At 39.7% G+C, this 13,196-nt stretch overlaps 1 protein-coding gene across 8 annotated transcripts in view; it reads right to left on the minus strand.

Annotated features, from left to right (window-relative positions):
* Positions 1-13,196, minus strand: part of Mark1 (microtubule affinity regulating kinase 1) — a 106,917-nt gene that overhangs the window by 27,380 nt on the left and 66,341 nt on the right. For all 8 annotated transcript variants that reach the window (XM_006988620.4, XM_016007065.3, XM_006988619.4 and 5 more), the window contains exons 4-7: positions 11,802-11,850; positions 9,711-9,776; positions 5,543-5,613; positions 321-377 (exon numbers count right to left, since the gene is read on the minus strand). In XM_006988620.4, the coding sequence (XP_006988682.1) occupies positions 321-377; positions 5,543-5,613; positions 9,711-9,776; positions 11,802-11,850 (243 nt within the window). The remainder of the gene's footprint in view (positions 1-320; positions 378-5,542; positions 5,614-9,710; positions 9,777-11,801; positions 11,851-13,196) is intronic.

A 13,196-nucleotide genomic window follows, 5' to 3' on the forward strand; every position in this document is an offset into this window, starting at 1 on the left:
AGAGGAGGATGCCTAGTGCCCTCCGTATCACCCTCTGCTTCATTCTCTTAAGACAGAATCACTCACTGAACCTGACTTCGGTGTTTTCAGCTAGGCTGGTTGGCCAGTGAGCTCCCAGGACCCACCAGCTTCTGCCTCCAAATGCTGGAGTTATAGGCATGCACAGCCCTAGCACGTTGTATTAAGTATGTGCTGGGGATTTATAATCAGATCCTCATGCTTGCAAAGCAAGTACTCTTATTCATCATGCCATCTCTCTAGCTCCCTTATTATTACATACTTTCATAATTAAGATTTTAATTTCCAAAGTAGCAGCTTACCTTAAGATCACGGTGAACAATACATTTCTGATGACAATACTGTACAGCAGATACAATCTGAAATAAATATTTGGATAAAAGTAAAAATTATTTTACAGTTAAATACTTGATTTTCATAATTATCATTTTCAATTTGATAAAGTACTAACTTTGAATTAAAAATAATAGCAATTTCATGATTAGTTTAGAAAATTATGCTTATTAAAGAGATGGAAGTTTTAAATGTGGGAAGTAATATTTTCTTGGGAAAACATACTGTGATTTTTCTTTTGGTCAACATCCATGGAAATCCTCTATACCCATTAAATTTCTCTGTTTACATGAGTCAAAGTATGTAATTTGTGTTGAGAACAAGGGTTTACTTCAGTGTTGAAAGGGCTTTTTTGGCACATGTAAACTAGCATTCAAGATAGCTGGCTGGAGCTAAAACAAAATGTATCTGGGAATTATATCACATTTGTTCAAGGCATATTTCCTTAATTTATCAAGAACTAATCAGTGAAGTATTTAACAACATCTCATATTTTTTGCTCAAATATAAAGAAATAGGAAAAATCTAACCCTCAAGAGAAAACAAATAATTAATAAATGAGATACAAGTTAATCTTACATTTGCCCTTAATTCAGCTGGACAAATTACTGTGTACTGCATATACATTTTGCAGCCAGAGCCAGTGTGTAGGACTCTGGGGATAAGGGTCAGAGAGGGAAGTATCCAACAATGGAAAGGCCTTGAATACAAACAAGAAATAGATTATAAGCTTTTCTGTGATAATTCTTTAAAAGAAATTGTCAGTGATAGATAAAGAGCTACCTTTGAACATGTAATTATATCTGGTGCCTAAGAGGATGGCCATTTTAGTGCAGAGCGGTGGGTCAGTTAAGTGTGGATCCAGTACGGATGTGGGTTAGCTATTCACAAGTGCAGACAGGAAGGAGATTCCAAGGTCTAAAGGTGGTATGAAGTATGGTGGTGTTAACAGGCATGAGGGGAACGGAATTCAAAGCAGAGTGAAAGAGGCATTTCAGTGCTAGAAAAATATTAAATGTATGTTAAAGTGGTTCAAAGACAAGACATGAGTGTGAAAAAAACAAAACCACCGATACACAATGAGTAAATAATTAATTAAAGTCCTCTGATTCTGGTCAGTTTATTGAGTACCTGCCATGCGCTTGTTCCTAGGGAATACAGAAACGAACATCACATGAGCCCTTCCCTTCGGAGCTCCCACGTCCATTAAGAAGGGAAAGTCTCACAGTAACTCTAACACAAGGTAGACTCACAGAAGCAGAGGGACAAAGAAGTCAGGGGTCACGGAAACAAGTGATTTTCACCAGAAATGCGCCCTTCGCTTGAGGGTGTCCTCGAAGGACAGGAACAATTGAGGATTTTGGCAAGGGAGAGTGGGGATAGAGGATGAGATGCGCTACTTGGTTAGGGAACGTGATCTATTCCTAAAGCCGAAGGAATCAAGCTTTGAGAGACAGCTCGGTGAAAGTCCCTGGATTCCACACTGAGCAAATACTGCAGTCACTAAATGTTGGGGCCAGATGTCAATGCCATGAGCATCTTCAGTATGAGTCCCTATGCACAGCAGAACAGAACAATAAACATTTGTAAGCCTCTGGAGCATTGTGCTTGATTTTCACTACTTTATGCTGCTAGCCACAGGATCTATTTGCATGTGTATCTTCCTGGATGTACTATGTAGGTGACAGTGTTCAGGGTGCCAGGCTACTTCTCTATGCTGTCTGACAGAAACTTGCTGGTAACATGGCTGTCTTTATAGGTCACATACTGTACGACACAGTGAAGGTGTGCTATGGTGATATGGCTACTAAGTGTGACCAGAGTTCACACCTGACAGGATGGTCTCTAGGTAACCAGTTCATCGACATTTATGGAATAAGAATCTTTCTAAGCTCCAAAGTGCTAACAACGAAAGCTAAGGTAAGAGAATGCTGCACGAAGCATACGTTCTTCCCACAGAAGTGACCTCTGAGCTAGTGTTTCAACGGGGTATCTACGGTGTCACCACATGCCCCTCGCAAGGGACCATGTCTGACATGAAAGAAGTTTTGGCTTCTAATTCCCCACATGAACCCATAAGCCCATGTTTCCTCATCCTGGCCTACAGCAGACTCTGCCACCTGAGAATACCCCATGGGCAGGATGCAGGGACTTCTCTACAACCCTCCACTGTGGACCCTGAGAACAGGACTTATGAGCAGACCTCAGGCCCCACAACTGTTGTTGGGGGTGGTGTTGCAATGACACACATGGGTCAGGAATTCCTATGCTCTAAGTAGTAGCCGTGACCTTGGAATCAATACCATAATTTTGAAAATAAGACTTATTTTCATTTTATGTAAATAGGTGTTTTGCTGCATTTATGTCTGTGGGCCACATGGGTGCAAGGCTCACAGAGGCCAGAAAAGGGCATGCTACCCCCTGGAACTGGAGATTTAGATGATTATGAGCTACCATATGGGTTCTGGGAACTGAACCAGGTCCCCTGGAAGAGTAGGAAGCATGCTTAACTGCTGAGCCGACTCCCCAGCCCTAACACCATGGTGTGTGTGTGTGTGTGTGTGTGTGTGTGTGTGTGTGTGTGTGTGTGTATTTGCATACCCTCACAGCTTATGGAATACAGAGACACTGTACTGGCAATGGTTGCTAAAATGGTCTTAAACTGTGTATTGTTTTTAGCATACCATTAGTAGAGTCAAAGGCATGAATCTATATATCCTTGTTAATGTAGTTCATTCTTTCACTGTTAATATAAAAATTATAAATACAAGTAAATATACATCTTTTTTGGCTAGGGCTAAAGACCTTAACCTACACCCTGCCCTGCTCCCACTCAGCACAATGGCTGACTGCACACTTTGACAACACACAGCCTTTCACCAGGTACAACTTTCTATACTCGCCATGCTTTAGCAAGTAAGTAAACCCAGCAGGCTGAAAGAAAAAGGGTAAATAGAAATCATCTTTTAAAATATACACGAAGGTCCCAAAGGGAACACGCGTCACCAAGGGGAATTTTCTTTCTCATCTGCTACTAGCAACGGCTGACAAGGAGGGAGATGACTGGACTGCCTGACCAGAGAGCAAGGGATTCCACTCCAGGCTAGGGAGGAATTCAATGGGAAGGGGCCCAGCACAGCCCAGGCTCCATGCTGCTTCCCTCATTACCAGTTGTTTCCACAGCCACTGTTTATTTTGTTTTTAAAGGGCAAAGAACCAAGTTTATTCCGTAGAGTAGTTAGCTCCCTGCAGCAGCAGGATCTTGAAAATTAACTGCCCTAGACCCACTGTTCTTTAGATTCATTTCTCCCATGACATGTGTACTGAGGTTAGAGGACACCTTTCAGGAGTCAGTTCTGCCCTCCCTGCATATGGTTCCTGGGGACTAAACTCAGGTTGTCCTGGCTGGTGGCAAGTGCCTTTGCTCCCTTGGCCGTCTCACAGGCCCAACTACTATTATGAGTAACTATAGGAATCTACCCGAATAACAGAAACTTATAAGACAAAGTTACTACATAATCACTTTGGAAGGTCAGGTCAAAAAGTGAAGCAGGTTCCCTCTTGACGAGGGTCTCTGTTTAATGAATTAGCCTCCATGGAAAGCTATCACAGAGGAAGACCTTATGGAAACTTGCATTGCTCAAACAGGCTGATTATAGAGTGGTTTGTTTGTTTGTTTTCTCAAGACAGGGTTCTCCGTGTAGCCCTGGCTGTTCTGGATCTCAATCTATAGACCAGGCTGGCCTTGAACTCACAGAGATCCTCTACACTCTGCCTGCTGAGGGCTCAGATTATAGGCATGGGTCACCACTGCCCAGTTTACAGAATGTTTTTAAATGCAGAATCAGTGTAATGTTCATGATGAGGAGCTAAATTATTTTAAAATAAAAATTCCTAATTCACTAAAGGCAAGTCTAGGATATATTGCTGAAGCTTTACTTCAGTACATTTTATGGATAATTCACAATTCACTAGTCATTTCTGTAGTAATTTATAAAGTTTATTTTTTTCAGCCTAGTTGTCCAACAACAGATGAATAGTTAATGAAAGTTTGGTTTATAAAAAATGGAATACTATCAAAATGTAAAAAAATAACAATTCGCAGTAAAATGGATGGACCTAGAATGCATAAAATTAAGTGAGGTCACACAATCTAAGAAAACCCCCATGTTCTTCTTCACATTCAGAATCTAACCAGTAATATATACATGTACATATGCATGCAAACAAATAATGTTTTTCTTTATACAAAGAACAAGAAAGAAAGCTAAATATCAGGGACAGGGAAGAGCTGAATGCAGGTGTTGGACATGAGTTTGAAAGGGAAAATAAAGATAATTGTTTTTCTAGTTCTAACGCTGTCATGGCGTTTTCATTTTTGGTGGTGGGTAAGTACATAAAATATATCCAACAGTGAAAGTCTAGAATCCAATGTGAAGCGCCCGGCTTCTGTTCTGAACAGCTCCTCTAACTGTAGAAGCTCACTGAGATGGATGAACTTTGGGTCTAGTCAATTTTAGTGTGCAATTTTTTTTATATACAAGTGTTTTTAAAATAAATTATGTAAAAAAATAAAAGTGCACTTAATGCAGTTGCAAAAATTAAAAGTAAAATTCTAAATGTGTTTTTTAAAAAAATCACCCTCCCTCACTGCATCCTTTCTCCAGTAAGTTACACTGATGCTGAGCTGGAAATGTATCTCATCACCATCTCCCACCACACTTGCATTTCTCTTCCATATGTGGCGAAATAAAACTGACCATATTCTTTAAGCCTGAAATGAATTTTAAAACCAACATATATTTAATTGTCAAAGAAAACAATAACTTCTTTAACACACAGGTAGCAAACAGGGCTTGACAGCAATCTCTGGCCACATCAAAGGACTGGGCATTGATTTCTTCTCTGTCTCAGTCTGGTCTGAGTTTTCCAGATTCAATGGTAAACACTAAGTCTAACTTATAAAATGTTACTGCTCATGGCCATCGCAAAATAACCACCTGCAACTATTTTAAAGTGAAATTCAAAGAAAATGGGTTTCTTTTTTAGGAATTTTCCATTCTTAAAAAATGTAAGAAAGGAGAATTTTCTTTGAAAATCCCACGTACTCTCAAAGTTGTGTGATTCTGTCTGTTGCACATCACATCACTAAAACCATCAGCAGAACAAAGGTGAAAACCACTTTCCATACCTGCCTAAATTTTGCACGGGCCTCTTTCTCTTTCATTCTTCCGTGGGCAACTAAGTAATCAAATACTTCACCTGAATCAGAAAGGTAGAGCAGGCAATAAATATACATTGATTTTGGTTAGCAATATATGCAATGCCAAGTTTTGGCCTTACCTTTCAAGAACCATTTGGTCTACCATTTTCTGATACGTTTAGACAAGTCACAAACTAACACAGGAATAGGAAAAAAAAATTACATGTGGAATTGAGAATCTGTAGCAATTTATGATTTCGAAAAACTCTTAAAAGTAACCAAGAAGATGTGTTCTCTACAAGTTACGTGAAATACAGTCAACTCTTTATTACCCATTCCAATGAAGGGAAACCACAGGGCAGTCACATGCTTTCTCTTAAATTCCAAAACATCATTCTTCTCTGGACTGTATGCTGACCATGCTTATTCATATGTCCTCATATTATCTTGGCAGTGAGCCACAAATGACAGCCTGGTCTGCATTCTGCTGCCCCATATGACCTGCGGGCTGTCTCAACCCCATCACAGCCACATCATATATCTCCTTTATCTCCACAACAGAACACAGAGTGGACATGCAACAAATATGCACTGAACTCATTAACAGTAACTAGATGGTGCTGAAATTTTCTACTGAACCTATGTATCTATATCTCTATATAAGTTTTAAAATTTTTCTCTAGTCTGTAATAGTTTAGAAAAATTAATATTAAGTTAAAATCTTGAACTGTTCCCTCAGTATAAGGGAGAAACTTATCTTCTGTGTCCTTATCAGCTGCACAATGCAGACATACATGTAGAATGAAAACTTACTGGATGGCTTAAGAGCTTACACAGTACTATGTACTGTACTATACTATATACTATACTATAGCCAAACTACAGTCTCAGGCTTCAAAATCTGACCATTGGGTATGTATCCTGTGTAGCCTATACTTAGTGGGTACTTAATGCTAGGGGACATTTAGCAGGACTTCTTAACCCCATGAAGATTCTGTGTCTAATCAGAATCTACTTAAGCTGCTGTGAGGACTACATGAAACAAAGCATGTGCTTGGCACAGTGGCATATTGTACTCAATAAATAACACTTGTATTTAAGTACACAGATATATGACATATGTAAATTATCCTTAGGATATAAGTAAAATATTAAAAATCAAATATGCAATGGATGCATGTTGATGAAACTAACACATCTACAATGCCAAACATGGTCATTTTTGTGAAGTGAGTGATAGATGGGATGATGAGAACAAGAAATGAATGGATGCTCTAGTTGGCTCATCAGAGTAGGTGCTTCTGGATATGTGTCAACGGTTGTTAATTCTAGTTAGCTCATCACAGCATTAACTCTAGACACCTGAGTTTAGGCTGGAAAGATGAACAGAAGAGTTCAAATATCAAACATCTGGTTCTCCTCTTCGACTGTGCCCAGGAAACTCACACCCTTTCACCTATCAGCACCTGCCAATGCTGTGCTTTACCAATTACAACGTGATCTTGAGGGCTGACTCTGTGTATTCTCAGTACCTAGAAAATAACCTTGTAGGCATTCCTAAGTATTATTTACATAAACAAAAGGAAGAATAAATACTGTGACAGAGGAGCCCCAACACCTACTTTAACAGGCTTCTTTCAATTAACCATGATTCAGAAAAACCATACAGGAACCCCCTGGCTTTTTAATCACCACTCCATCATTAGTCAATCAGTCTCCTGACCGATACCTGGCAAAGCGGCAGCAGTCTGACTCAGATGTTCATTAGTGTGCATATCATATCCAATCTGAAACTATATGGAGATTTCAGAGGGAAAATTCAATGTTTTATTTCCCTGACTTGCCTTGCCACTAACAGATTTAAAATGCCAAAAAAGATTTTAGATGCACTGCCAAAAAAACACGGTTATTCTTATTAACAGAGTCATTGCTTTGTATGACTCAAAGAAAGCAGGTTTGGGGTGGTTTTCATTTTCTCTCTGTGTGGTGGTTTGAGTAGGCATGGCCCCCCATCGACTCAGGTGTTTGAATGCTTGGCCCACAGGGAGTGGCACTCTTAGGAGGTGTGGCTTGGTGGAGGAAGTGTGTCACTGTGGAGGTGGGCTCTGAGGTCTCAGATACGATCAAGCAATGTCCAGTGTGTCAGTCTTTACTTCTGCTGCCTGCAGATCAGGATGTAGAACCCTCAGCTCCTTCTCCAGCACCACGTCTGCCCGCACGCTGCCACGTCTCACCATGATGATAATGGACTAAACCTCTGAAACTGTAAGCCAGCCCCAATTTAACATTTTCCTTTATAAGCATTGCTGTGGTCATGGTGTCTCTTCACAACAATAGAAACCCTGACTAATACACCCTGTCTCTGGCCCGCCTCCAACACATCAATCGATCTCTCTACACAACTGCTGCCCTCCAGAGGTCCTACCCTGCCCTCAGCACCCAGAGAGTTGACTGTACTTGTTAGCAACAGTTGAATCTGCTCATACATGCAGAGCCTTGTGGTGGACCTGTATAAAGCAGAAAGGTAGCCACTGGCCTTTAGAGGCCTATCATTTCTTATATCAAAGCATGTCTAAACTCTTTTCCCTAAATTTTATTACTGCAATATAGAAAAACAAACAAAATAAATGATTTTCACTGAACTAAAAGTAATAATCAGGGCTCCTATCCTGACAGGATAGAATTGTATGGAAATATAACTAAAGGACAGAAAAACAATTCACTATGTAGCACTTACAAGTTTTATTCTAGATCTGCATTTTATGCAAATTTACACGGTTCCCCGGTATGTCAAAGATCTACACTGATGGGCTGATGCAGTTCTGCGGCAGAGCACTTGCCTAGCATGAAGGTCCCATGCTCAGTCCCCAGCACCACCAAAGACAAACAAAGGAACAAATCAGGAAACAAACGAAAAACTACACTGAAATATTTTCGGGGCAGAAAAACTTCCTGAAAAAAGCAAATTTACTAAAATATTTAATCTGCAAAAACAACTTAAAAGCAATTACACATGCTCAGTATTTAAAATAAAAAGTTTGGAAATCCGAGAAACCATATTAAAATGTGTTTCCTAGATGCCACAGACAAACAAATCTTTACTCCAGTTTTTGGAGGATCTGCACTGCCACACAGACCCTTGGTCTTCACTAATGGAGAGGCTCTAGATAAGTTCAATGCAACGTTTTCCTGTCAATGAGTAAAAACCTAGTCAATCCACAAAGTAATTCCAGTCCTCTTATTTTTCAATTGCTTAAGTTCTTTATACTTTTTTTTTTTGGAGCCTTTCCTGGAACTCACTCTGTAGTCCAGGCTGACCTCAAACTCAGAGATCCACCTGCCTCTGCCTCCCAAGTGCTGGGATTAAAGGCACGTGCCACCACTGCCCAGCAGTTCTTTGTACTTTTAAAGCATGTCCTTTAAATATTTTGTTTCTACTTTTTCAATGATGTAACTCCTTGAGACGTAATCTAAGAAGTCCTAATGGAATAATAATTTGAATCAAGTGACTCTTATTTAAGGAAAAGTGCAGGAGAGAAAAGTGATTTTCTATAATCAACACTGAATAAAAAAAAAAAATCAGCCTTCTTGGGACCCTGCAATAGTCAAAGTATATGCTGTATTCTCTATTATATGCTGTATTCTCTATGACACATGGGCTCTGCCACTTCCCACCAACTCAACCCCAATTTACAGAACATCCAGACAACAGTTACTTAAATCCAGACATTCATGGATTATCTTGGCAATGCATATATACTGAAGATCGGTTATATATGAGCAGTCAGTTAAATAAATATCTGATGTAGAGTAAGCTTTCACTATAGACTTTATTAAATATACTCTGCACTCTTGCACTACAAGTCAAATATGTTATTTTAATATTTAAACCAGCAAATTAAAACATTCAAAAGATGACAAATTTTAAAAAGTCCCTAGGTAATGTTTAAATAAGCCAAAAGTTTTATTTATACTGTAGGCTCAGCAGGTCTTGAAAGCAAACACTGAAGTTTCATTAAGAGGTAGTTAAGGATATGTTAATAAAACTATAGATTACAATAATGATGAAGGTGTAAATGTTATAATGACCTGCCAAGCACCATCAGTTCTATGTCCTATCAAACATGACATGTTTTCTGAGCCCATTTATTCTTACCCCCACTCGCGTATTCCATGACTAAGTAGAGTGTCTTCTCTGTCTCAATCACTTCAAACAGTTTCACTGAAACAAAAAGAAGAAATGTAACTGTTGTGGAATATTGTTTACACAAAGATGTGTCTTTGCCAAGGTGCCTTCTGACTGGTTTAATGAAGAGCTGAATGACAGTAACTAGGCAGGAAGAGGTCAGGCGGGACTTCTGGGGACAGAGAGGGACTCTGGCAAGAAGAAAGGAGGAGACTCGAGGAGTCACAGAGAGGAAACAGGAGGTACACGACAGAAGAGAGGTAATGCCACAGGGTAGAATGTAGATTAAGCCGGGCGGTGGTGGCGCACGCCTTTAATCCAGCACTTGAGAGGCAGAGCCAGGCGGATCTCTGTGAGTTCGAGGCCAGCCTGGACTACCAAGTGAGATCCAGGAAAGGCACAAAGCTACACAGAGAAACCCCATCTCGAAAAATCAAAAATAAATAAATAAATATAAAAAGAATGTAGATTAATATAAATGGGTTAATGTAGGTTATAAGAGCTGGTTAGGAACAAGCCTAAGCTACAGGCTAAGCTTTCATACTTAATAAGAAGACTCTGTGTCATTATTTGGGAGCTGCCTGGCAGGACAGAGAAAGACTTACTACATATAACTCTATAACTGACAGCATAAAATGGGTGTTTTCTGCAGACCTTAGGCAACAGTGAGAATATTAGAACCCTTGCTAAACTGAGTAATTCTTACTTCAAAATAAATAAAATAAAAAAATCATTCAGAGTCATTACTTCTATGCAAGGAAACTACTTATACCTTATCACAAAGTGATCTGGAGTCAACATGAGTTGAAGCAGTCAGTTTTTGAGAAGAAAAAGCCATAGCCTTTTCTAGTTAGAATAAGATAATAAAAAGAGAAATCTTGCCAGGTGATGGTGGTGCACACCTTTAATCCCAGCACTTGGGAGGCAGGTGGAGTTCTGTGAACCAGGCCTGCCAGAGTTACAGAGATACAAAGACATTGTCTCAAAAACCAAAACCAAAACAATGAGAGAGAGAGAGAGAGAGAGAGAGAGAGAGAGAGAGAGAGAGAGAGAGAGAGACCACAGAGACAGAGAGATAGAGACAGAGCGCTTAAAATCAGAAAGAGTTTTCATGAGTGCTTAGAAAGAGGGTGCAACATTAAGTTATCATGAAGTGTTAATGTTTGGTATTAAACAAAACCTACATTTATGTAATATTAAAAAAGGTCTAGTAAAAATAGTACTAGACTTACACAGGGGAAATTATTCACCAAGAATGATCACATTAGGCTGGGTGGTGGTGGCGCACACCTTTAATCCCAGCACTGGGAAGGCAGAGCCAAGCAGATCTTTGTGAGTTCAAGGCCAGCCTGTTCTACAGTACAAGATCCACCAAGATAGGCACTAAAACTATACAGGGAAACTCTGTCTCAAAAAACAAAAAAACAAAACAAAAACAAAAACAAAAAACAAACAAAAAAAAACCCCAACAAAACCAAAAAAAAAAAAAAAAAGATCACATTAATGGTTACATATAGAGAAAATCTTTAAAGATGCAAGATACAATCTTTTTAAAAAGGTAGACTAAAAAAAAATTTTTTTTACTCCTTAGAATCAAGTGATTTTATATAACATATATCTGATCAATAAGTTTATTTGTAAAAGGGTGCAAAGTCAAAACTTACTAAAACAATTCACTAAAATTGAAATTAATGCCTTATTTTCTTAAAAATACAAAACTACCTTGCCTGTCAACACTACATTAAACTCAAATGTTAGTTGTTCAATATATGTAATTCTTCTCTATTAAGAGCTGATGACATGCAAGCTCTGATTTAACAAGGAGCTAGAAATCGCTGTGTGTGTATGAACCTCAGCTGTACTCAGTGTGGTGTCACAGGAGAGGCACCAGCAGCAGAGGGCAGCCCAGGACCCGCAGGACTGTGTCACAGCACCAAGTGTCCCCTCCCCGAGTGCTCACTTTTCTTTTTTTATAGAGAGAGCAACAGTGAAACCGTACACATCCAAATGCCCTTCCATGGGGAAACGTGCTGTCACTAATCACACATGGAGATTTCATACCTATGTTAGGATGGTTCAGTATCTTCATTATTCGTACTTCTCGAAACAACTGTTAAAAAAAGATAAGACATATTCCTGTTTAAAGAACAGAAAAGTCAAGCAGAAGCCAACTGAAATCCATCTGAAGACAATACCTTGCGTACAAGACTGCCTGCCGACTCAGGCAGAGAACTAAGCACAGACCTTCCTCTGGGTTCCACCCCTGCAAAACGAGCCACGGTACTCAGCCTCTGTATTAGTTTCATGGAGACCTGGCTTCTCACAGAACTCGGAGGAGACGAATGGAGTGGTCTGCTCTCTTTGGTGACGTGAAGCTATACATAGGGGAACTTACATTTTTCTTCAACAACTATGAATGGCCAGAAACAGGAAAAGTCTGTGGAAGTGACACTAACGATACTTCACGAGATCTGGTCACCAGAAACAAGCTTCCGGGGAGTAGGGAGGAGGGTGTCAGGGTCTGATTCCTTAGAGTTATCTCTTTTGGCTGACCCAACACTTTGTGAAAGATTCAGAAGCACTTTTAAATAGACTTGTAGAATAATATTAAATAATAAAAATAGTTAGGCACAGTGGCACATGCCCATAATCCAAGAACTTAAAGGCTAAGGCAAGAAGACAATGAGTTCAAGATAAGATACACAGTGAGACTCTGTCTTGAGATGTGGAAAAGGAGGAGAAAGGGGAAGACTATTTTTTAAGATTCATTTATTTTTGAGTTCAAGGCCAGCCTGATCTACAGAGTGAGCTCAAGGACAACCAAAGCTACACAGAAAAACCCTGTCTTAAAAAAAAAAAACCGGCCGGGCGGTGGTGGCGCACGCCTTTAATCCCAGCACTCGGGAGGCAGAGCCAGGTGGATCTCTGTGAGTTCGAGGCCAGCCTGGGCTACCAAGTGAGTCCCAGGAATGGCGCAAAGCTACACAGAGAAACCCTGTCTCGAAAAATCAAAAAACAAAACAAAACAAAACAAAAACCAAAAACCAAAAAAAGATTCATTTGTTTTTATTTTATGTGTTTTGCCTGCCTGCATGCATGTGCACAGCATTGTACAGGGCCCACGAAGGCCATAGGAGGGCATCAGATTTCTGGAACTGGAGTTACAGATGGTTGTGAACACTATGGGGGTGCTGATGCTCTTAACCCCTGAGCCACCATCTCTCTAGCCCCCAAAGGACTATTAAATGTGCTAAATAAAACAAAATAACATGAATGTTAAAATTTTCTTTCTCCTTAACTTTAAAAATCTATATGGGCCATTTTTTCAAAGTATGATTTGTCAGGTAGTAACATGGCCACCGTGGATAAGAGTGCCTGCTGTCAATTTTGATGACCTGAGTTCAATCTTTAGTCCCCACATGGTAGAAGGAAAGAACTTCCTCCTACAAATTGTCC

This window comes from Peromyscus maniculatus, chromosome 11 (genome assembly GCF_049852395.1).
Source record: "Peromyscus maniculatus bairdii isolate BWxNUB_F1_BW_parent chromosome 11, HU_Pman_BW_mat_3.1, whole genome shotgun sequence".
Taxonomy (NCBI): Eukaryota; Metazoa; Chordata; class Mammalia; order Rodentia; family Cricetidae; genus Peromyscus; species Peromyscus maniculatus.